This window comes from Nerophis ophidion, linkage group LG04, assembly GCF_033978795.1.
Source record: "Nerophis ophidion isolate RoL-2023_Sa linkage group LG04, RoL_Noph_v1.0, whole genome shotgun sequence".
Lineage (NCBI taxonomy): Eukaryota > Metazoa > Chordata > Actinopteri > Syngnathiformes > Syngnathidae > Nerophis > Nerophis ophidion.
The window spans coordinates 76,921,285-76,947,010 of record NC_084614.1 but is presented as its reverse complement, the minus strand read 5'-3'; the positions used below and the strand labels follow the sequence as shown (position 1 = coordinate 76,947,010).

The following is a 25,726-nucleotide window of genomic DNA, read 5'->3' as shown; positions in this document are numbered from 1 at the left end:
AAGTGATTCAATTTTAAATAAAGATTTCTACACATAAAAGTAATCAACTTAAAGTGCCCTCTTTGGGGATTGTAATAGAGATCCATCTGGATTCATCAACTTCATTCTAAACATTTCTTCACAAAAAAAAAAAACTTTAACATCAATATTTATGGAACATGTCCACAAAAAATCCAGCTGTCAACACTGAATATTGCATTGTTGCATTTCTTTTCACAGTTTATGAATTTACATTCATATTTTGTTGAAGTATTATTCAGTAAATATATTTATAAAGGATTTTGAATTGTTGCTATTTTTAGAATATTTAAAAAAATATCATGTACCGCTTGGCATACCTTCAAGTACCCCCATTTGAGAACCACTGGTCTATAGGTCCGTAAGATATATAGATATCTAATGTATTCATACATTGTTTATGTAAGATATACGCATGTATATATAACCTAATCATATTGTTTCTTTAACTTAAAAATAGCTGACTGTTTTTTTTCCCCTTCTCTGGGATTATATTCCCAGTTTTGATCTCCGACGTCTGGTCACTTATAGCATATAAGAATATTCTATTTCTGTTAAGCAAATTATGAACATGCCAAGACATGTGTCTTTTATCATAGTTACACGTATGACAAAAAAAGCGCGTGAGTATCAGTGGTATTCAGTGAGTTAATATGAATTAAATGTGCTGACAATTCATTGCTCCTGCCAAAGGAATTGCCCTGAGTGGAGCGGATCACCACTCCAAGATGGCGGCCGCGCGTCACGTCAGCGGCAATAGGCAGTAGCGCTCGATGCTGTGTCTACTTATAAGATGTCTATGGTTCTAACGTTAGCAGTGAGTTTACAGCCTCACTCATTTAACTACACAACGAATAAAAGTTACGTTACTCAGCCAATAAACGTTAGCTTACATTCAAAACGTACCCTTCTTTGTGCAACTTCAAATGTCGAACAAAGTTGGAAGTTGTTGCGTCTCCGTCTGTAATCTTCCGACCGCATGTTTTGCATACGGCGATTCCTGTTTTGTTGACCAAGTCGTACTTTTAATACCCGAACGAAACACTTTATGGCATAATTTTATTCACTTATTCTTCTGTTGTTTGAAAGCTCTTCTTTGTTGGTTTTCCTGCAATTTGATTGGATGAATGCTGTGTGACGAAAACAATATGGATGTAATTTGATTGGGTGTTGTACTGACAGGTAGCGCACAGGCTGTCATCGCACACATGTTGACAAACACGCGTACACAATGGAAGATACGGAGCGCTCCTGAATAACTTTTTAATTGTTGGGTTTTGGGGAAAGTAGCAATGATCGTGGTGACTGCTTGTATTATCTGGAGCAGTTTACCAAAGGACAGCCCAGAGAGTTGGTGCGCAGTTGCCTCTATATGCCTACAGAGAGAGGCTATGCTACAGCAAAACGCCTACTAAGGAAACACTTTGGAAATCCTTCAAAAATAACAGCAGCCTACCTGGACAAAATTATGGCATGGCCAAACATCAAGTCTGAGGATGTAAAAAATCTCCAAGCTTTCGCACTGTACTTGCGAGAATGCTCCAATGCCATGGATGAGCTGCAGTACTTGGACGAGCTCAACATCCAATCCAATCCACTTTATTTATATAGCACATTTAAACAACAATAACGTTTCCAAAGTGCTGCACAGCCATGTTAAAAACAATTGTAAAAAAAATAATAATAAAATAAAATAAAATAAAAATATATATATATTATGCTCCACCAATGACTGAATAAAAACAATAAATAAATAAATATAAAACCAATAAAAACAAATATGATTAAAAACTATTTTAAAGGGTAAAATCAATTAAAACAGTAAAATAGAAATCAAAGTGTATAAAAAACACAGAGGACAACAGAGAACAGAGGACCACACAACTCACGTAGTGTTAAAAGCCAAAGAATAAAAGTGGGTCTTAAGACGAGACTTAAAAGAGTCCACTGTGGAAGCAGTTTGAACATGGAGGGGCAGAGTGTTCCAGAGCTTAGGGCCGACCACAGAGAAGGCCCTGTCTCCCCTGGTCTTAAGTCTGGTCTTGGGCACCACGAGCTGGAACTGGCTCTCGGACCTCAGAGCGCGCGCAGGAATGTAAATTTGGACGAGGTCCGAGATATATTGAGGTGCCAGTCCATGTAAAGATTTAAAAACAAACAGCAATGTTTTAAATTAAATTCTAAAATGAACAGGGAGCCAGTGCAAACTCTGAAGAATTGGGGTTATATGCTGGCGTTTCCTGGCCTCTGTTAAAAGTCGTGCTGCCGCGTTCTGGACTAACTGCAACCGGGAGAGAGCTTTTTGGCTAATGCCAGCATAAAGTGCATTGCAGTAGTCCAGGCCACTTGAAATAAAAGCATGCACCACTTGTTCAAAAAGGTTAAAAGATAAAAACGGTTTAACCTTTACTAAAAGACGAAGGTGATGAAAACACGATTTTAAAACGCCATGGACTTGTTTGTCTAGTTTAAAATGGCGGTCTATAGTGACGCCAAGGCTAGTGCCAGCTAGCATGAAGATGCTCATACAAAAGCTGCCACACAAATTAAGGGAGCAGTGGAGAGGAAAAGCAGCCGACATTGTTGACCAACAAAGGCGACGTGCTTGTTTCACAGACATTGTGAAATTTATTGAACAGCAAGTCAGAATTGCTTCGGATCCTGTCTTTGGCGACATTCAAAACATCCTTCGAAATAAAGCAGTAACCAAACCCAAGCCTATACATCAACGCAAATCACAGTTCAGAAGGAACAGTTTCGCAACTCATGTGGCAGTTGTCGTTAAACCTACACCGGCTCCACACCTTAATAAGTTTGTGAACACCTCCTGTCTTTACTGTACAAGTGAACATGCATTGGAGGACTGTCCAATACTGGAAAATAAGGCACACAGGGAAAAGCTTGACTTTCTAAAAGAAAAAGGCCTGTGTTTTGGTTGCCTGTGCACAGGGCACCTGAGCAAGAGTTGCGACAGGCGCATCACGTGCTCTTACTGCAACAAGACGCATCCCAAAGTGCTACATATTGACAGGAGGCATCTGGAAAGTGGAGAAAATAGCCAACTTCCAAAGGTAAAAGCAGATATTTGCACTACATCATCAACTTGTGGCCATACAGGGGCTGGCAAATATGGAATTTTACCCATCCTGCCCGTTCAAGTGAAGTACTCAAACGGCAGCAAGATAGTCCAGACATATGCTTTCCTAGATCCAGGAAGCACAGGGACCTTCTGTTCTGAACAATTGAGTTTGAGTTTTAGTTTATTTCGAACATGCAAGCATACAACATGATACATCACAATTTCCAGTTTCTCTTTTCAACATGTTCAAAAAGGAGGAGGAAGAAGCAGAGCTTATTTAATCCTACCCCTTTTCTTTACATAACAGTTGCTAAAACTTTTGTTCACTTCCTGTTCTCAATGTATTCACAATGTATACTCCATAAGTAATAAGTAATCACAATACAAATAAATAAATAAATAAATAATTGCTTAAATTTTAATCCATACGATGAGATAAATCAGATTATTTTGAGAATGAATGAGTGAGTAAAATCAGAATGTTTATCATGGTTCTTCATTTTTGTACTTTGTTAACACTTCCAGTTTGACGAGTTTCTTGAAGTGGATCATATTAGTACATTGTTTGATTGCTTTGCTTAATCCATTCCATAATTGAATTCCACATACTGATATACTGAAGGTTTTAAGTGTTGTACGTGCATACAAATGTTTTAAATTACATGTTTTAAATTGGTGAACAGGCTGAACACAGAAGGCCGAAAAACAAAAATCCACTTGCGCACCTTGGGGCACAGTAAGGTGGTCCCGAGCAGTGGTCTGGAAATCTCTCAGCTTACTTGTAGTAAGTTTTTTTCAGCTTCCTGATGTCTTCACTCAAAGGCAGATGCCCGTGTACACTAACAATCTGATTGGTGAGGCAGAACTTGATAAGTGGCCTTATCTCCAAGGCATTAAAATTTCTCGGATAACTGCCAACGTGGACCTGTTAATTGGTACCAACGCCTCAAAGTGAATGGAACCACGGGAGGTGATTAACAGCCACGGAGATGGACCTTATGCTGTCAGAACCCTATTGGGGTGGGTGATTAATGGGCCATTACAAGGCAATGACACGCCCCACAGTTACTGTTAACAGTTTGGAGGAACCGCTTATGAACCAGTACATGCATGATTTCAATGAGCAGGGATCCAAAGATCAAAAGGATATGTCAAAAAAGGAAAAGAAGCCCAAGATAGAGAAGCCCAGCAGGAAGACAGCAAAAAGAAAACGGAGCGCAGATGACAGTGACGATGAAAGAAAAGTCAGTCGAATGCGAACAATACGCCAGGCAGTCTCCAAGGCCGTGTCGAAACAGCGGGAAATCCTTCTGGGTGACGGAGGCCGTGAGGATGAAGAGCAGGATGACCCAGAGGAAGCTTACCTGGATCCTGATGAGTCTGGCAGTGATGAAGACTTCATGGTGGAAGATGACGAGGACAGCGACTATGGCAAGTCCAAAAAGAGAAGAGTTCCCCGAAAGAGGAGGAAGAAAACGACCCCGAGAGTCCTTTGGGAGAAGAAGAGGAGGAAATTGAGAAGAAAAAAAAGCTCTCCTACCCCCAAGGTGACGAAGAAAGCTGATGGCCAGGAGTAGGAAAAGAAGACAGCTATAGTCTACATGTACTGTTGGTAATAGATCACCTGTATTGGATGTGCATAAGGAAATGGAGGCAGAGGCAATATATCGCTGACCTTTTTTGGAACAGGTGGTTTCACGAATATTTACCGTTGCTACAAGAGCGACAAAAGTGGACAAATGAAAAAAGTTTGCCTGCAAACAAAAAGGATTATCATCTGTTACAAAGATATGCCTTCTAGGTGAAGGTATTGAGTAAATTAACTGCATTATTGCAAAAGGGAACATGAAAACCAAAGAAAGAGGTGTTTGTTTTTGGTATTATGGCTCTATTTTTGTTTTATTGATTCCAAATTAAATCACTCTGTTCGTCACGCCAGCAGCAATTAGGGGCAGGTGTGTTAGAGCCAAATACACTTTCTGTCTGTCAAATTGATGACGTCACTCAAGGGGTTGGCTCCAAGGCCAAGTGCCCGGATATTTAGGGAGGAGTCAGGATCTTGCCCAGGTGTTGCTGAGTAGAGGCGCAACAGTTTTTGACTGTGCCAGGCTAGTGTTTGTTTGCTCCCGTGTATTTTCCGTTTTTGAACAAAGTGTGTTATATAATTGTGACTTTATGTTAGTAAATATTTTGGTTAAACATGGACACAATTCTGGGCCTCAATTATTAGCCGGTTGCACACATCTGAACTAGCTTCATTTATATTCGGCAACCAGTAGCAGTAAAAGTATAGGACTTTACCGCTACAGGGGTTTTGGATATTAATTATGAAATGTTGTTCCTAGATTACATCCATGCTAATAAAAAAAACTGCAATGACGTATTTTACAGACAAAAAGTTACACACTTTATCCCATGCCTGTGCAACAGCAAACATCTGGGCCCCTGTAGAGGGGGTCCAGACTGAGGCCAAGGGAAACAAACCTCATAGCCATACCACACATAAACATGTGTGTAAGAGGGAAACGTCAAAGAACACAAAGGACATTAAAGACTTTAAAAGATGAGAGCTGATGCAACCAGACGCAAAAGTAAAACAACAACAAAAAACAAACATATACACTCTGTGGTGTTCCACGCCAACGTCTGCTGTGGTGGGGGGAGTATGGCCGGAGACAGGAGCAGACCCAACAAAGCAACCAAGAGAGCCAAGTCCGCATGGATGAGCGAGGATAGATAGAAGGATAGTACTTTATTGATTCCTTCAGTAGAGTTCCCTCAGGAAAATTAAAAATTCCAGCAGCAGCGTACATAACAGAGGTCAAATTTAAAAAGTAAATCATAAATAAGAAGGGCATGTGTTATTGTTTTTGCATTCCGTCATCCTCGTACAGGGGTGTCCAAAGTGTGGCCCGGGGGCCATTTGCGGCCCGCGGGTAATTTTGTAATGGCCAAAGCAAATTCTAAAAATACAATAAAAATAAAAAAAAGTGCTATTAAAGAGCAAACAGGTGAAATGTGACAAGAAAATGTTGCAATGTTTACTCTAATAACACAAAGCTGCCATCTAGGCTGTTGTTTACTAAAAAAATAACAATAAATAAAAAATCAATGTCATTATGGATTATTGACCTATTCAAGGCTCCAACGACGTCACATTAAATATTCCACTTTGAGATATTTTTGGGGGAAAATGTTGCATGTTTTGTGTTTGCCATATAAAAAAAAAAAAAAAACACCAATAATATATATATATATACTTGATGGATGGATCTGAAGTTCATCTGAAGATGATTGTGTTTAAAGTTAACAGTAAAAAAATATATATTTTTTTATTTCTGAGTAGGACAATTTTGGATCTCCAATAATTTCAGTAGGATTTTTCTTTTGTGTCATTGCTAAAAAATAATAATAAACTAAAATCAATGTTTTTATGTGTTGAATTTTTTAAGGCTCCAATTATTATATACTATATTCCACTTTAAAATTCTATTAGGGGAAACTATTGCATATTTTGTGTTTTTTTCCATAACAAAACAGGGTTTTCTTTGACAAAAAGGGCATACAACTTAAATCTTTGAAAAGGTTATATTGACAGATAGACCTAATGTTGATCTACAGATTTAAACCTGGAATAATAATAATACAAAATAATGACACATTTTAAATATTTTTTTGACCAAAATCCTTTGGGGTCCCTGGGATGAAGCCTGAGTGGAGGCCTAAATGTATATTTTTATACATATATTGAATATGTTATATAGCAAAGTAAAAGTTGTGTTTCTTATCTAAGTAAATGTAACTCGTTACTACTCACCTACGTGGATAAGTGTGTTCACCTTTGACAGGTACGACAAAATAAAAATAAAAATAAAAATGATCACCATCGAGTTCAATGTTTGGCTTTACCGTGTCTACTTTTACTTTCACTTTCTTTGATATTCTGCCAGCAGAAGCGTCTGCCTCACACTTTTCCCCCACGTTCAGCACTTTGGCCACAGCGAGTCCATCTCATGAAGGCTTTCTGCTGACTTTTTTACTCAGGATGAAACTTCCTGATGCAACCCTGGCCGGGAATCGAACCCATACGAGGCAGATGCGTGTCCCGTTACCCCAGCAGGGACGCCTCACGCTTGGGAGACATAACGGAGGTGAAAGTTAAGACGTGAAATAAAAAGTGAGGATGTCCTGCGGTGTAGCGACTTTATGTCTATCAATCATTATTTGTATTGATGCTTTCTTGAGAGGACTACAATACGATCACTGATCGGATGTTCCAGCCCTGTCATTACTTTTAACTCTCAATCTCACCTTCATTCCTCTTTCTTTCTTTTCTTTCCAAGTTTGGCGGCCAACTTGACACACCTTTTTGTTGTCAAGTCACGTGATTTCCCAGAAAAGCCACACAAGCATTTACCTGACGTGGCCACAAGGGGCGCTCTCTAGTGAGTCCAGTAGAAGACTTCTTGTCAGTTGACTGCTGCCACTTTTCTGTGCAGAATAGCGTTTCGTTTTCTCTCCTCACTGTGACGTCACAGAATGCTGACTCCTCATTGGCTCAGGTGGAGTATTATAAAAAGAGCCTCGACAGTTCCTGGTTCATTTTTCCTGTTTGCGAGTCAAGCGAGTGTTCGTCACTTTTGTCTTTCTCTGCGGGATTAAAAGTGGCAAACATATTTTTGTTTCGCGCTGACATCATGAACTTGTTTTTATTCTTTCTTCTGGTCGTGCAAATGCACAGCGTGACGCCTGGTAAGTCCTTTTTATAAGTTTATAAATTGTTATTCATAAATCCTCTTTGTGCCTTCACTTATTTGACTTCTGAGAGTTTCTGTTACTTATTAATTAAATTATTGTTGTATTATTTAAGCCCCTTATTACTTAATCCTGGTTCTTTTTAAACATATTTTATTGTTTTCCCTTTTTCCTAGTAAAAATTCAAAATGTTCCAATAAGGTTACAGAAGCAGATAAATCCGTTTAGGCTCTTTATTTATTTTGACTTTAGGTTTTCTTGTTCAAAGACTTATTTTTTCCAAGGCTTGTAAGAACGAACACAAATCTTCAAACACGGAAGTGTCAGAAAATAATCAAATGTAGTAACATCACCCCGCCACAAGATGTCAGTAAGAGTCGACATCAAATGGGCAGAACAGGTTGTGTTCAACTCTGTTGTACTTTTTATTCAGCCTCCATTGTAGAAAATATATGTTTATTTTCAAAATGTTCAAACTGTCAACAGATGTTAGTAATATTATTAATGTGTTGTATTTGTCATAGAACATGTGAGTCTTGACTGTGATATCTAGCAGTGTTTGATGTTCACTTTAAGACCCGACTGAAGACGGAAGGAGCTAAAATATTCACAGTGCAAGATTGTTGAACATGAAACTAAATAATAAAAAGTCATCCTGTTGTTGTTTTCTTCTTTCAGTGATTCACACGCTGCAGTATTTCTACACTGCGTCCTCTCAAGTTCCAAACTTCCCAGAGTATGTGAGTGTTGGTTATGTTGATGGAGTTCAGATTGTTCACTATGACAGCAACAGCAGGAAAGCAGAAGCCAAACAGGACTGGATGAACAAAATCACAGCAGAGGATCCAAAATACTGGCAGAGACAAACAGAGATCAGTGTTGTTAATGAGTTGACTGACAAACACAACCTTGAAGTTCTTAAGAAGCTTTTCAACCAAACTGGAGGTTTGTTTATGTTGAACTTTCTACTACTTAAATGTATTTGATGTACTCTTTTTATACTGTAGTAAACACACATTACTGCACTGATACTTGTCTCTGTCCATCCCATAATAACCTACACTAATACTGTGTGTGTGTGTGTGTGTGTGTGTGTGTGTGTGTGTGTGTGTGTGTGTGTGTGTGTGTGTGTGTCTCAGGTGTTCACATTCTCCAGTGGATGACTGGATGTGAATGGAATGATGAGACTGATGAAGTTAAAGGTTGGCGTCAGGAAGGTTATGATGGAGAAGATTTCATATCGTTGGACATGAAGACATGGACATTTACTGCAGCAAAACAACAAGCTTTCCCCACCAAACTCAAGAGGGACCAGAACAAACATCTACTAGAACACAAGAAGTTTTACTACACTGAGATATGTCCTTCTTACTTGAAGAAGTATGTGAACAATGGGAAGGAGGTCCTAATGAGAACAGGTAGAAACACAACATGTACTTTCACCTTTTAACTTGTCAGCACTCCCCCTATAGGAACATTACTGACATTACACCCTGTCTCTTTATACTCTTCTCTCTTTCTCTCACCTTCTCTCCATCTTTACCTTCGTTCTCACCTTCTTTCCAACTTTACCTTCGTTCTCACCTTCTTTCCAACTTTACCTCCGTTGTCACCTTCTCTCCATCTTTACCTTTGTTCTCACCTTTTTTCCATCTTTACCTCCATCCTTACCTTCTCTCCATCTTTTCCTCCATCCTCACCTTCTCTCCATCTTTACCTCCACTCTGACCTTCTCTCCTTCTATCCATCTTTACCTCCATCCTCACCTTCTCTCCATCTTTACCTCCATCATCACCCTTTCTCCATCTTTACCTCCACTCTAACCTTCTCTCCATCTTTACCTCCATCCTCACGTTCTCTCCATCTTTACCGCTGCCCACTCTTACTCTCCATCTTTACCTCATCTACACTTTCTCTCCATCTTTATCTCATTCTCTCCTTCTCTCCATCTTTACCTCATTCTCACCTTCTCTCCATCTTTACCTCATTCTCACCTTCTCTCCATCTTTACCTCCATCCACACCTTCTCTCCATATTTACCTCCATCTTTACCTCCATCCTCACGTTCTCTCCATCTTTACCGCTGTCCACTCTTACTTTCCATCTTTACCTCATTCTCACCTTCTCTCCATCTTTACCTCCATCCACACCTTCTCTCCATATTTACCTCCATTCTCTCCTTTTCCCTCCATTTTTACCTCCATCCTCACTTCCTCTCCATCTTTATCTCATTCTCTCCTTCTCTCCATCTTTACCTCATTCTCTCCATTTTTACCTCATTCTCACCTTCTCTCCATCTTTACCTCCATCCACACCTTCTCTCCATATTTACCTCCGTTCTCTCCTTTTCCCTCCATTTTTACCTCCATCCTCACGTTCTCTCCATCTTTACCTCCATCCAAACCTCTCTATTTGTACCTCCATTTTCTCTATCTTTAATTCCATCCTCATCTTCTCTCCATCCTTACCTCCGTTCTCATCTTCTCTCCATCTTTAACTTCATCCAAACCTTCTCTCTGTACCTCCATTTTCTTCATCTTTACCGCCATCGACACCTTCTTTCCATCGACACCTTCACTCCATCTTTACCTCTGTTCTCATCTTTTCTCCATCTTTACCTCCATCCACACTTTCTCTCCATCTTTACCTCCGTTATTACATTCTCTCCATCTTTACTTTAATCCACACCTTCTCTCCATCTTTACTTCCATTCTCTTCTTTTCTCTCCATCTTCACCTCCATCCCCACCTTCTCTCCATCTTTACTTCCATCCACACCTTCTTTCCATCTTTACCTCCGTTATTACATTCTCTCCATCTTTACTTTAATCCACACCTTCTCTAAATCTTAACTTCCATTCTCTTCTTTTCTCTCCATCTTCACCTCCATCCCCACCTGCTCTCCATCTTTACTTCCATCCACACCTTCTTTCCGTCCACACCTTCTCTTCATCTTTACCTCCATCCACACCTTCTCTCCATCCACACCTTCTCCCCACGTTGTCCTGTGTTCACACGTGACATCACTTCCTGTGCAGAGCTTCCATAGGTGTTCCTGCTCCAGAAGACGCCGTCCTCTCCGGTCAGCTGCATGGCGACAGGTTTCTACCCCGACGGTGCCGACCTGTTTTGGAGGAAAGACGGCGAGCAGATCTTCGAGGACGTGGAGCACGGAGAGATACTCCCCAACCACGACGGAACCTTCCAGATGTCGGTGGCGCTGAAAGTGGAGGTGACGGCCGACGTGGAGGGCAAGTACGAATGTGTGTTTCAGCTGTCAGGCGTCAAGGAGGACTTGGTCACCAAGCTGGAGAGAAGAAGCATCCTGAGCAACGCAAGCCATGAAGGTGAGAAAGACACATTTAGTTGGAGATGTTTCCCATCACAAGTCCACCTGTCACCATTATTGATCCATGTCACCATGACAACGCTTGACGTCTGCATGCAAAGTAGTCATGAAGGTTTCCTCTTCATGCTTTGTCACTCCACTTGTGCTTTTTTGCTCTCCACAGACAACTTGAGCGTCGCCCTCGCTGCCACGGCGGCGGTCCTCGCTGTGGCGGCCATCATCATCATCATCATCATCATCATCATGGTCATGGTCAGGCGTCACAGAAACAGACAAGGTGAGGGACGCCAATGTCCTCTGTCTTCTTCTTCTCGGTGCACTCGGTCCAGGCCGTGAGTTGATGCTTTCATCCGGGCTGCAAAGGTGCGGCCATCTTTTAGTTGCCTTCCAGCCAAACACTCAAAGATCCACAGAGACAGAGCGCACACTCTCACGTAGAAACACGGCGTGACGTGAGGGGAAAAGTCCACTTCACCTTGTTTCTCTTTCATTTCAGCCCAGTACGATCCAGCTGGTAAGTAAAACATCTTTTCTTTGAGCCGCAAGAAACAAAGCCGTGGTGAAGCGTCACTCACATGGAGGTCTGATGTGGACCTTTGTTACAAGTTTAGCCGGAAAAGCCCAACTGGAGCTGACTCCTTCACAATAAAAGTCCCTCCTGTGAGCACACGCAATACAAAGTCTGGCATATCTCACTTTTGACAGGAGTCCTCATGATGAGGATCAGCCAAATGAGACATCAAGTGTGCTGACTCGTCATGTTTCCAAGTCACACCTCAAAGATCTGATGTGAGTGACGAGGCACCTTCTGGATGTTCTTCCTTCACCGTTTGCGTTTGTCCCGCAGCTCGCCACGGCGGCGTGGAGCTCGACGAGAACGTGCAGGCGGCTGAAGGCTGAGTAAGCTCACATGGACTGTCTGCACCTCCAAATGTTCTTGTGTGAAGATGATGTTCAACTTGGATTCACCTGCTTCTGTCGGGAATGTGCTGAGTGGTCTTCTTCCTCCAGGATGCTTTGTGCACTGGAACACAGGGAGATGTCTCCATCGCTGAGGGACGTCATCACACTCGGAGATGAGATGGAGATGTGCTTTGTTCTTCGTCCGACTGCTCCTCACGCTATTCCATGTATTCTTCTTTGGCCGTTAAAAGACTTTCAAGATCAAACGTTGGTGGCTGTAAAATCGCACGTTTCATGGCCTTGACGTCATGACGAGGATTTCTTCTTTTCTTTCAATGGCCGCTGCTTATGATCAATATCACATTGTGTCACATCTCTGTCAATAAATCCGTTTTTTCTCCACTCGCCTCGCACTGCTTTCTTGGGGACCAGGAAGAGTCTCAGTCATAAAAATGGTAGAAGTAGGTCATTTTTATTTATGTTTTTACTTTTTCATTCAACACTTAAATCCCTTGATCAATTTCAGGTTTATCCGTCCTTATCAGTCTTTTTTTTTTCATAATTTACGCCATTTTTGTCAAAACCTTGTTTTGTTATGGCAAAAGCACAAAATAATAATTTTCACTCAACTTAATTGCAATTTTAAATATGTCAATAATTCATAACATCATCGATTTTAATCCATTATTTTTTTTTGAGCAATGACAAAACTTGTCCCACTGAAATTATTAGGATCCAAACGGGCCCCACTCATAAAAATAAGTCAAACATTTATTTTTACTTTCAACACTTAAGTCCCTCGATAAACTTCAGATCCATCCCTCGTTTCTGTGACGACCTGTCACGTCAGGTGTCACGCGGTCTGTTTGCGTTTGTGTTTATCTCCTAGTCGGCGCTCTTATTTTGGTCCCACTTCCTGTTTGTCTCCCTGAGCCCTTTTCCCTCCTCACCTGTCGCTGATTGGCAGCCTGGCCACACCTGGTCATGGGGTGAGGGTGATGGGTCGAATGCAGAGGAAAATCTCACCACACCTAGTGTGTGTGTGACAATCATTGGTACTTTTACTTTAATCAACTGGCTTCTATTTATGCCTGCCTCGCCCTCCAGTCAGGGCTCAAGGATTGTTTTTTGAAACGTTACTTTGGTTTTTCTGTATGCTGCTTATGCTTCTGTGCACTTCCCTGCTGCACCTCCTTGTGCTCCCTGTGGGAATTAAAAGACTCTCACCCGCACGTCGTCCTCCTGTCTCCTGCATCTTGGGGTCACAACTAGAGCAGCCATGCAAGTACGTGACAGCTTCTTCATTCCTTTTTTTTTTTTTTTTTTTGCCCTATTAGTCAAAAACCCTTTTTTTTGTAGGATAAACACTAAATATCCTATAAAAATACTCTTAAGTCAAATTTTGTATGTGACGTAATTGGAGCCATGACTAGTTTAAATAATTTGTAACAACATTGAGTTTGATTCATTATTATTTTTGAGCAATGACAGCTTTAAAGAGAAAACAACCTGCATGGCAGCTTTATTAGACTCAACAATGCAACTTTTCTTTTTTCCATTTCACATGTTTTCACCTCTTTTATTCCACTATTTAGTGTTTTTTTTATACACTATCTGTAGAATGTGTCGTGTATGAGCTTATATGGGACATAATGTATAATGTTTCTATTTCTTTTTTTCTTTTTCATGCCTTTTTAACCTGAGTCTTTCAAGCAAAAGCGTTCCAAAAATCAGCAAACCCGCCTTTCTTCTTCCCCCGTCAAAAGTAGGTGAATCCACAAATATAAATAACTACAGACCGATTTCCAAATTGGGTTAATGTTGAATGTCCAATCCAAGATGGCCGACAGGACTGTCTTTTGTTTGTCTGCTTGTCAAAGTGCTCTGAATTTCTATGTGTTTTAGTCTCTTTTTTTAGCCGATTTAAGTAAATTGCACTAGTTTTAAGCGTAACAATTGATGAATGAAGGCTTACTTCCAAAAAGTGGTATTTCTGACTGCTTTTGTTGGATTTGGAAATCTGGAGGCCTCTGACCTGCAGAAGCCGGGGGATGTTTTGCTAGCTGAAATTTTGGCCTTCCATCTGCCACAGTCTGGATCTATACTAGTCTCAGCTTGGCCTTCCACTACCTACAGTCTGAGTCGACTGGCTTCATCTTGGCCTTCCGTCTTCCACGGCCTGGATCCATCTTAGCCTCAGACTGACTAAAGCTGGGCCTCTGCTAGCCTTAGCTTGGTCTTCCAACTCTTGTAGCTTGGACATCTGAACTTTGATTATTGGACCTGGGTGGTAGTAAAACAATTTAACAATGACTTTGACAAAAGCTCTCTGTTTAATATTAATGCTTTTTCCTGGACTTGTTTTCTGCAATTGTAGTGGGGTACCTGACCAGGTGCTCCACCAACCTTTAACTCTACCAAACGCAATAACAATCACCTGGTCCTTTGAAACTACAGCATTTACACAAAGGTTATTGATATCCACATGTGGGTCAGTGCTAAATAATTCTAACCAGCTTCAGTTATGGTGTATTTCTGTGCTAAACAGATGGTTTTCTCCTTCTGATATTACTCATTTTGATATTGTGAAGCCAAATAATGTTGTCATGAGGTCACCTTGCCATATGAAACGGAAAATCTTTATATTGTTCTTACTTCTGCTATCAGGCAATGTGCAACCAAATCCAGGCCCAGCTTTATACAACATCAGTACTCCTGATGAACTTAGAGCTAGGTCAGGTCTTGGTTTAATTCATTCAAATATTACAAGCCTACTGCCAAAATTAGACTTAGTCAAAATTTGGATTCAAACAACCAATGCAGATATATTTATTTTATCAGAAACCTGGCTAAGTAAAGCAGTCTCTGACAAGGACATTGCTATAAATGGATACAATGTCTTCCGATGCGATCGTCCTCGAAAAGGTGGAGGGGTGGCTATGTATATAAAAAACAGATTTAATGTTACTTTATTATCATCACTGTCAATCACTAAACCATTTGAACTCCTTGCCCTGCAGTTTGAATTCTCGCATGGCCAAACTCTCGCAATTGTAGGGTGTTATAGACCTCCCTATGCCTCCACTGAAGCCCTTGCCTCTCTTGAATCCTTTATGAGTGGACTAGTGAACTTCTCTTGGTTGGTGATTTAAATTTTGACTGGTTGACTTCCTCTTCTGATAACCTTAAAGCTGTATGCAACACACTAAATTTAACTCAATTATTCACTTCCCCAACTCGACCCAATACTAAAAACACCTCAAAATCATCTTTACTTGATCTAATTCTAACCAAGGCTCCCCATAAGTACACTGGTACTGGGGTGTTTGTCAATGACTTGAGTGATCATTGTACAATTGCAGCTGTAGGAAACTGCAAGCTACCAAAATCAAAACCCATTATTACATGCAAAAGAGATATTAACATTTTTTGCCTCCCAGCTTTTATATACGACTTAGCTGCCTTTGAGTGGAACAGAGTTGCTTTAATTGATGATATTGAGATAGCGTTGAAATACTTTTATAACGAATTTCAACGTATAGTCAATAAACATGCTCCCTTTTCGAAAATTTAGAGTTAAAGGTCAAAATCAGGGGCGTCGCCAGACATATTTCACTGGGGCACGTGCCCCACTGTTGATCTGCAGTGCCCCAGTAAAAATTTCACCAATAAAAAAAAACGCTTCAGAGTTTTAAGTCTACATAACATAGACAACAGCGCACATACTACTTAGTATGGTAATTGATTGCTACTGTATTCACTCCACGAAACAGTGAGCACATGGCTACTTAATATGGTAATTTATTCACGTGTGGATCGAGACTTCGGTTGCGAGAGAGAGAGAGAGAGGGGGGAGGGGGGATTCGAATCACTGCGTGAGGTAGGTGACGTTAGCCAACAACAATTTGTTAATTATATTATTTTTATTTTTATTTGACTCAAACTGTAACTCCCAGATGGATTTAAGAAAGTTATTGGCCCGCAGCAGGGAAGAAGCAGCAAGGAATGAGAGATGTAAGTGAAGTCCTAGCTAGCTAGGCAACATCATTGTCTTGAGTTGATGCTAAGTTAGCTAACGTTATTCCTTGTATCAAGACAAACATATTCATTTGCTGTACGAGCTGTCGGGGCAATTTCCAATCAACATGAAACATCATGTTGGTTATTGTCTGCTGCTTCTGCATCAATGATGATTTGGAGTCAGCATGTGTGAGTTGAGTGCTTCTCAAATGGTTTATCTTCAGGAAGAAAAACATTTTTCCATATCAAGTCGTGAGCCAAATTTTTAAATCATTAAGTTTATTTCACAGAAAAATAGCACAGTAGACTTGTCTTGTTAATCGGTGTGACTTTGACTAAAATAATCTTGTTTTGTCGCCAGAAAAATGGCTACAGCTAAAGCATCTGGTTTTGTTTCCAGAAAAAATAGTAACATTTCTGTATTTGTTTTCAGAAAGATGGCTGAAAATATCGGGTTTTGTTGCCCCATTTAGATTTTTTTCAAATATATTTCCATGTCTGTCCTGAGTCCTCCTCCAACTTGTTAGTCGGTTTGCCTTTTGCTAAAATACTCACTAATAGTCACTAGAAAAATGGCTAAAAATATCTGGTTTTGTTGCCACAATTTAATTTTTTCTCCCTAAACTTTTTTTTTTTTCATGCACACATCTGACTGAAAATGACACACAATCCACTTTTATGTCGCGACCCAGCAGTTGGGAACCACTGGTCAACTGTATAACAGTTACTGTAATATTTCCATGTCTGTCCAGAGTGATTGACCACTTTGCAAAAATGAAAAGGAGACGTTACAGTTTACTTCTCAGAAAATGATTCCCTGAACAGACACACAACAGTTGTTCATTTATTCTACTACTGTGGCTTTATTGTTTTGTGTATATTTTATAGTTGTGTGTATCTGAAATAGGATTAGCCACATTGCCATAAATGGAAATTAAATAATATAAAAGAACCCAGAGATGTAGGGGTGCTTTATTTTTTGTTTTACTTTTGTCGATGTTAAATTTGCAGATGATTACTGCAATAAATATTTCAAAAATATTCATTGCTCTCCCTTTTTGCTTTTACCAGTAGCAGTTTAGAAGTCTGGAGTAAAAAAAGTGCACAAGTAGGTCAAATGCATGAGTTAATTTCAGGTGGTTCATCAAAGATCCATACAACATAATCCGATATGATTTCATAGTTTAAAGCACTATTTATGTATTTTTTATGATAAATAAGTGCTAAAAATGGTTTTGCTTGCGCGCTTTGCACGCTCACATGGATTATTTGTGCCCCAGGTGTGCCCCAGTACAGTATTAGGTCTAGTGACGCCCCTGGTCGAAATAATCCCTGGTTTACCGCTGCAATTGGAAACCTTCTCAAAGAGAGAGATGTTGCTTGGGCCAGGGCTCGAAAAACAAAGACAGAGGTTGACTGGCTTAGCTTTCGCCAGCTTAGAAATAAATGTACTTCGCTTGTTAAGAGAGCCAAGTCTGATTTTTACCTGCATGAATGCAAAAAACATATCAATCACCCCAAAAAGTTTTGGCAAACCATAAACGCTTCTTTAAATCATGTGAAAACAAATGACTTTCCATGTCCTTTGATTACTCAATCTGGTACTTTGTCTGATAAGACAACTATATCAAATTGTTTTAATGAGTATTTAGTTTCTGCCGGATTTTTGTTTGAGTCGTTGAATCCTCAATCGTCAAATGTTGGTTTAACTAATGTTAATATCCCAAATACACCACAGGCTGTAATTAGACGCAGCACCTGCACTTGTGACTTCACACCTGTATCAGTATCTGAGGTATACAATGCACTAAAGAGCCTGGACACAACTAAAGCAGCAGGACCGGACCAAATTGAACCCTTTTTCTTAAAAGTGGCTGCTGATTTTATTGCTGAGCCTCTCTCGCATATTTTTAACCTCAGTCTAACAAGTAAAAGCATTCCAAAAATCTGGAAATCAGCCTTTGTTCTTCCCCTGCTAAAAGGGGGTGAACCCACAAATATAAATAATTACAGACCAATTTCTAAATTATGCATTTTAGCAAAATTGTTTGAGAAAACCATCAGTAACCAGCTAAATGAATTTTTTAGAATTAAACAATATTTAATCCCCATTTCAATCGGGTTTTAGAATACAGCATAGCACAGGGGTGGCCAACAAGTCAGAGACTAAGATCCACTTTTTTTTCGGTGTTACTGCAAAGAGCCACATCATACACATGGGTACACATGAACATTATATTTTAATCATGTATGCACGCATACACAGACCTCAGCTCAGACAGATCTAATGAAAATAACCACACCAACATGATAGTATCAGTAATTTTCAACAGTTAACATTGTGTGTCTCACACACACATACTCTCAGTTCAAGCAAGTCCACAAACAATAATAGAATCATTTTCAATAACACCTTTCTCTTACTATGGTGCTTAGTGAGACTTCTGGCATTCCTTATCTTGAACAATCCTCTTCAAATCTGGCTTGTATTCTATTGTTGCCACTCTAAGCAATTCTTTCAAATGAGTGTCAGTCAGAACAGATCGATGCTTTGATTTCACATGTTTCAGGGTAGAAAACACAGACTCGCAGACGTACGTTGACCCAAACATGGACAGTATCTCAAGCGCAGCTCGTTTGATGTTGGGGTATTTTTCAATTGGCACACTTTTCCAGAACTCAACGGTCCCTTCCCTTAAAACAATTTTCAATTGATCCTCCTCACAAAGGTCGATCATCTCCAACTCAGCCGCAGCCTCATCTGTGACAAGCGGGGCTTTCAAACAGTCTGTCTCCCCATTAAATGGGTCGACGAGGAACGTAATCTGTGGTCTTTCAGTTGTAGATCACAGAACCGGGTCACAAAGCTTTGGTGCAGGTTTGCAACCAGTCTTGCATATCTGTCTCTTTTCTTTTCCAGGGCGGCGCTGGTGACTTGCTCACTGGCTTTTAGCAGAGAATGAAAATGTGTTAGATCTTCCTTTTGAATATGCGCCTCGAACAGCTTTAGTTTGTTGACAAACGCAAACACACCTTGCACCATGTCAGGCAGCATTTTTAACTTACCCTGCAGGGTCAGGTTCAGTCTGCCCAAGTGACACAGCATGTCGACTGAAAATGCCAGATCCATAATCCACTGGAGGTCTGAGAGCTCGGGATAGTCCTCGTCCTTCTCTTCCATGAACAGTTTCACAGCATCCAAAAGCTCAAAGAAGTGAGAGAATACCTTGCTTTTTGACCGCCACCTCACAGTGCAGTGCAGCGGCAGGTCACCTGGAAGCCCTTGGTCAAGCTCAGCGATGAGATTCCTGAATTGCCTGTGGTTAAGCACATGTGTGCGGATGTAGTTGACGATTTCCATCACAGGCTTCATGACGTTGTTTAAATTCAATGATTTAGACACGAGTTGCTCCCCAGTGGAAATTCCAAAAGTTGGGAAATGTTTGATCAGTTTTGCACAGCCCCACAAGACCGTTCACGGAGCCGATCATGGCTGGCGCTCCATCCGTGGCTATTGCAGTTAGTTTTGGTATGGGCAGATTTGCTTTTGCGAACGCAGCCATCATTGCTTCTTTCACATCTATGCCACGGGTTCTGTCTTTTAATGTCACAATATCAAGGAGTTCTTCTTTGAGCATACATTCATTTGACACAGACCGTGCAAATATTGCCAACTGAGGCTTGTCTTGTATGTCACAACTCTCATCCAATGCCACACTAAAATACTCACATGCTTGAAGGTCAGAGTGCAACTGTGATTCAACAGCTGTATTAATATCCGATATTCTGCGTTTAACACTGTGGCGGGAAAGTTGAACGTCTGATACGCTCCGTTTTAGTTTGTCGTCTCCAGGAGCCAAGATTTCAAAGGCGTCAATGAGGCATTTTTTAATGAAGTCCCCTTCGTTGTATGGCTTTTTAGCCCGTGCTATGTTCCAAGCCAGCTGATATGGTCTCCGAGTGTTTCGTAAATTTTTGGAAAAACTGCACCTGCTTTTCTGCCTGGCTTTTCAAAGCGACCAACTTGTTCTTGCGAAGTTCAGTCCCTTTTGGAAAATTCCTGTTCGATGTTAGGGTGGAGTGAGCTGAAGTGACGCTGAAGATTTGAAGCTTTGAAATGCGCAAATGCTCTGTGATATATCGGCTTGCCATTACGTTTAACAAAAAAATAGAAACTCTCCCACTCTGGCAAAAACGTCCTGTGTTCTTCTTCATATTTTCGTTTGACTGTGCTTTTTTTCCCTGCCATTTCAAGAGGTAACTTGATGGAAATTGTTTACAACACAAATTATGTCACACCAAAGATTCTCTCGGGGCTCGTTTGACGTCACTCAAACAGGCTTACATGGTCAGTGTGCCATCTAGCTGTAGGGGGAGTGAATGACAGCGCCAGCCAAGCATTTTTGACGCATGTCATGTGACAGCTCATGAAGAGCCGCATGAAACTAGTTAAAGAGCCGCATGAGGCTCGCGAGCCGCGGGTTGGCCAGGCCTGGCATAGCACTATTACAGCTGCTCTTAAGGTCCTCAATGATTTAATCGAGGCTGTGGACGGCAAAAAATACTTTTTATTGATTTGTCAAAAGCATTTGACACAGTAGACCACAGTCTGCTCATTGAAGCTCTCCATCACGTTGGATTATCTAAAAATGCAGCTGCTTGGTTCACAGACTATCTTTCCAGCAGAACACAACGTGTACAGGTGGCTGGGACAACCTCTTCATTATTGGACATTACCAAAGGAGTTCCACAAGGCTCAGTGCTGGGGCCCATTTTATTTTATATCTACTTGAATAATCTTTGCAATAATCTGTCAAATGCAATGTACCATTTTTATGCAGACGACACCATTATTTATTGCTGTTCAACCTCCAGCACTCAGGCTTTTGAGTTTTTACAAGCTGCTTTTGATGTCATCCAGGCTCGCTTATTTGATCTTAAATTGGTTTTAAATACAGATAAAAGCAAAGTAATGGTTTCTCTCATTCAAGGGTGCTACTGGAAAATATTCCAAATATTGTAACATCAAATGGAAACCCTATAGAGCAGGTCTTAAATTACAAGTACTTGGGTTTTACTCTTGATCAGGAGCTTTCATTTAAAGCCCGTATTAACAACTTGGTCTCTAAGCTCAGGGTAAAGCTCGGTTTCCTTTTTACAAATAAAAACGGCTTCTCTCTTAAAGTCAGAAAGAAATTGGTGACAGCGACTATCTTGCCCGTAAATGATTATGGAGACCTGCTTTATTTTAGTGCTTCATCTAAATGCCTCCAGTCCTTGGACACTGTTTTTCACTCAGCACTAAGATTTGTTCCTGGCTGTCGTAGTCTCACCCACCACTGTCAACTGTATATGAAGTCAGACTTATCTTCATTGAGTGCACACAGATACACACATTGGCTGGTCATTATTTATAAAGCTCTTTTAGGTTTAATACCTCCATACTTGTCTACTTTGTGACAAAGAAAAAACAGCTCTTATGCGTTCTAACAATTTGTATGTTTTAACTGTTCCCCATGTACGGACTGAATTTGGCAAAAGAGCTTTTGGCATTGCTGCCCCTATGGCATGGAATGCATTGCAGACGAAACTGAAACTCACTGAACTAATTCCATTCGGAGCCTTCCGTTCTGTCCTGAGGGACAGAAAGCAAGAGACTTTTGCTCAGTGCCTGTGTTGCCCACATATGTGGTCCTCTCCAAGGTTTCTCATAGTCATCATGGTCGACGTCCCACTGGGGTGAGTTTTTCCTTGCCCTTATGTGGGCCCTACCGAGGATGTCGTTGTGGTTTGTGCGGCCCTTTGAGGCACTTGTGATTTAGGGCTATATAAATAAACATTGATTGATGATTGATTGATTGAAAGGCCTACTGAAAGCCACTACTAGCGACCACGCAGTCTGATAGTTTATATATCAATGATGAAATATTAACATTGCAACACATGCCAGTTTACTAAATTGCCATTTTAAATTTCGCGCCAAAGTATCCTGCTGAAACGTCGCGGTATGATGACGTGTGTGCGTGACGTCACACATTGTAGAGGACATTTTGTTCCAGCACCGTTCCCAGCTATAAGTCGTCTGTTTTAATCGCATAATTCCACAGTATTCTGGACACCCGTGTTGCTGAATATTTAGCTATTTGTTCAATGAATAATGGAGACATCAAAGAAGAAAGCTGTAGGTGGGAAGCGGTGTATTGCGGCCGCCTTTAGCAACACAAACACAGCCGGTGTTTCATTGTTTACATTCCCGAAGGTTGACGTTGAAGCTTTACTATGGAACAGAGCGGTCAAGCGAACACGGCTGGATTGGACCACACACACAAAGTACTGTGTATTATGCAGCGGTCACTTTGAAAGATCCTGTTTCAGAGAGGGTCCCTTGCGAAGGGCAGAGATGGGCATCGCCACCATCCGTCGACTGGTGCGGGGCCGACCTTCAGGTTGTACAGTTACGACCATGTAATCACACTTTAACACTAGTAACTCAACAAGCAGATAAGGGAATTTCCTGAATTATCCTAGTAAATTTGTCTAATAATATCTGAATCGCTCCCACTGTAATCTTTTTTTTTTCTTGTCCTTCACTCTCACTTTCCTCATCCACGAATCTTTCATCCTCACTCAAATTAATGGGGGAATCGTCGCTTTCTCGGTCCGAATCGCTCTCGCTGCTGGTGGCCATGATTGTAAACAATGTTCAGATGTGAGGAGCTCCACAACCCGTGATGTCACGCGCACATCGTCTGCTACTTCCGGTACAGGCAAGGCTTTTTTATCAGCACCAAAATTTGCTAACTTTATCGTCGATGTTCTCTACTAAATCCTTTCAGCAAAAATATGGCAATATCTGGAAATGATCAAGTATGACACTTAGAATGGACCTGCTATCCCCGTTTAAATAAGAAAATCTCATTTCAGTAGGCCTTTAATGTTAGTGCGGCCCGCAAGTTTTATATGAACGGCGCTTGACAGCGTTGTGTTATTCGGGTCCAAAATGGCTCTTTCAACGTTCTGGGTTGCCTACCCTGTGTTAGTGGAAAAGCTGCAAATGAGTGAAAGCGACAGAGACGTTGCCATGGAGACGGGGGTTCACTTAGGTGCCTGGCTGCAGTCACACCGCGACACCTGTCCGTCAGTAATAACAGTCCCCGATAACCTGGACCAATTCAAACCGTTATTTGTTTTTTTTTCTTGTTTAGTTTGCATTGCCTCACACGATGAACACTACATATAAACACTCCGGGAGCCGTCACTTTTTTGCGCTCGCTATCCCGGTACTTTCCCGGCTATTATCCGCCGACCGCCGTGTTGCTGTAGGGAGGAAAAGCGGAGCGACGCACATTGCGGAAACAACATTATTCTCCGTGCGTGGGCTAAATACAAATATATTCCACAACCCCAAACATGTCTTTTTCAAAGCCTGCAGTGAAGAGAAGGGTTAGTGATGAGCAAAGACAATTCCAGGAAAAGTGGGAGATGCGATATTTCTTTGTTGAGCACAGGGGCACCCCGACGTGTCTTATTTGCACCCAGAAAGTTGCACAAGGGATACAATTTGAAACGTCATTATACAACTAGACATGCTGAGGAGTATGCAAAAAAAAAAAATAAATACATCTTTTCTTGCGGCCCAGCCTCACTCAGACTCTGCATCCAGTGGCCCCCTGGTAAATTGAGTTTGAGACCCCTGGTCTAGAGTGTAGGCAGTGCTGTTAAGTTTCTCTGTGTGTGAATAAGTGGAGGAGGCGGAAACTTTGAGGCATGACGCAGCTGACTTGTTGATAAACTAGTTTGAGAAGAATGTTTTTGTTTTGCTCATAAGTGGATTGTTCTTTTCAGTGGTGTAAATATTGACTATTGTGTGTGAAGTCCTACTAAAGGTGAACATTCAGTTTAAGAATTAGGCCATCAAGTTAAGATAAATGTAGTGATGGTGGGAAAAATGTGGATCAAGGATACTTTATGAAGTTGAGTTCACTTTTATTTTTTTACTTCCCCTCCTGAGAGATTGGCACCTTCTTGTGGTTATTTTGAGCTTAGTCTTCAGGTGGCACACCCAAGTTGCACAGGTGTGAAGGTAGAGGCCTGACAAAGTGCAATCCTCGTCTCCAGGATGGAGTTGGACTCATAGGGCCTGATTTATTAAAGGTTTGCGTGTACTAAAAGACGTGCAAACCCGATAGCACACGCAGAGCTGATCTACTAAACCTGTGCAAAGTGGATTGTGTCTCTTAAGTGAGCAGAATAAGGCGTGCAATACATTTTGGGTCTCTGTCTTCATTAACATGCAAAATATATGCTGATCATTAAAACTCCCACAATACTGGGAGAAAATGCGAATATAATTATTTATCACGCCCAATATGATTTATCAACACTCACCGCTGTCGTGCCAGCACTATTTAGTTTTTATTTAGTAACTGGGCACACTGACAGTTCCACACACGGCTGCAGGATCAGTGCTTGTGCTCCACAGACACACATTTTACAGATATCGTCTTTTCAGCAACATCATTTTATAGCTGCTAAAGGACTTAAGGGGCTAATTACAACCAATTTGATTGATGCGTTTTTGTGGCCTTTATTTATTTTTTTTAATAATGTTCTTTTTTTCAATATACAAAACCCGAGACCAATGAAGTTGGGACGTTATGTAAATGGTAAATAAAAACAGAAAACAGTGATTTGCAAATCTTTTCCAACCCATATTCAATTGAATAAACTGCAAAGACATGATACTAAACATTCAAACTGTAAAACTTTATTTTTTGCAAGTATTAGCTCATTTGGAATTCAACATGTTTGAAAAAAAATGGCACAAGTGGCAAAAAAGACTGAGAAAGTCGAGGAATGCTCATCAAACACTTATTTGAAACATCCCACAAGTGAACAGGCTAATTGGGAACAGGTGGGTGCCATAATTGGGTATAAAAGCAGCTTCCATGAAATGTTTGTTCATTCACAAACAAGGATGGGGCAAGGGTCACCACTTCATGAACAAATGTTTAAAAACAACATCTCTCAACTAGTTATTGCAAGGAATTTAGGGATTTCACCATCTGCTGTCCGTAATATAATCACAAGGTTCAGAGAATCTGGGTAAATCCCTGCACGTAAGCAGCAAGGCTGAAAACCAACATTGAATCCCCTTGACCTTCGATCCCTCAGGCGGTACTGCATCAAAAAGTGGCATCAGTGTATAAAGGTCATTACCACATGGGCTCAGGAACACTTCAGAAAACCACTGTCAGTAACTACAGTTGGTTGCTACATCTGTAAGTACAAGTTAAAACTGTACTATTCAAAGCGAAAGCCAGTTATCAACAACACCCAGAAATTCTGCCAGCGTCGCTAAACCCGAGCTCATCCAAGATGGACTGATGCAAAGTGTAAAAGAGTTGTGTGGTCTGACGAGTCCACATTTCAAATTGTTTTTTGGAAACTGTGGACGTTGTGTCCTCCAGATCAAAGAGGAAAAGAACCATGCGGATAGTTCTAGGCGCAAAGTTGAAAAGCCAGCATCTGTGATGGTGTGGAGGTGTATTAGTGCCCAAGGCATGGGTAACTTACACATCTGTGAAGGCACCATTAATACTG

The 25,726-nt window shown here is 40.8% G+C and overlaps 1 protein-coding gene across 1 annotated transcript in view; it reads left to right on the top strand.

Annotated features, from left to right (window-relative positions):
• The first annotated feature begins 7,574 nt into the window (after positions 1-7,574).
• Positions 7,575-25,726, top strand: part of LOC133551954 (class I histocompatibility antigen, F10 alpha chain-like) — a 59,390-nt gene continuing 41,238 nt past the window's right edge. The window contains exon 1 of the mRNA XM_061899168.1: positions 7,575-7,849. Within this exon, the coding sequence (XP_061755152.1) occupies positions 7,795-7,849 (55 nt within the window). The 5' untranslated portion in view covers positions 7,575-7,794. The remainder of the gene's footprint in view (positions 7,850-25,726) is intronic.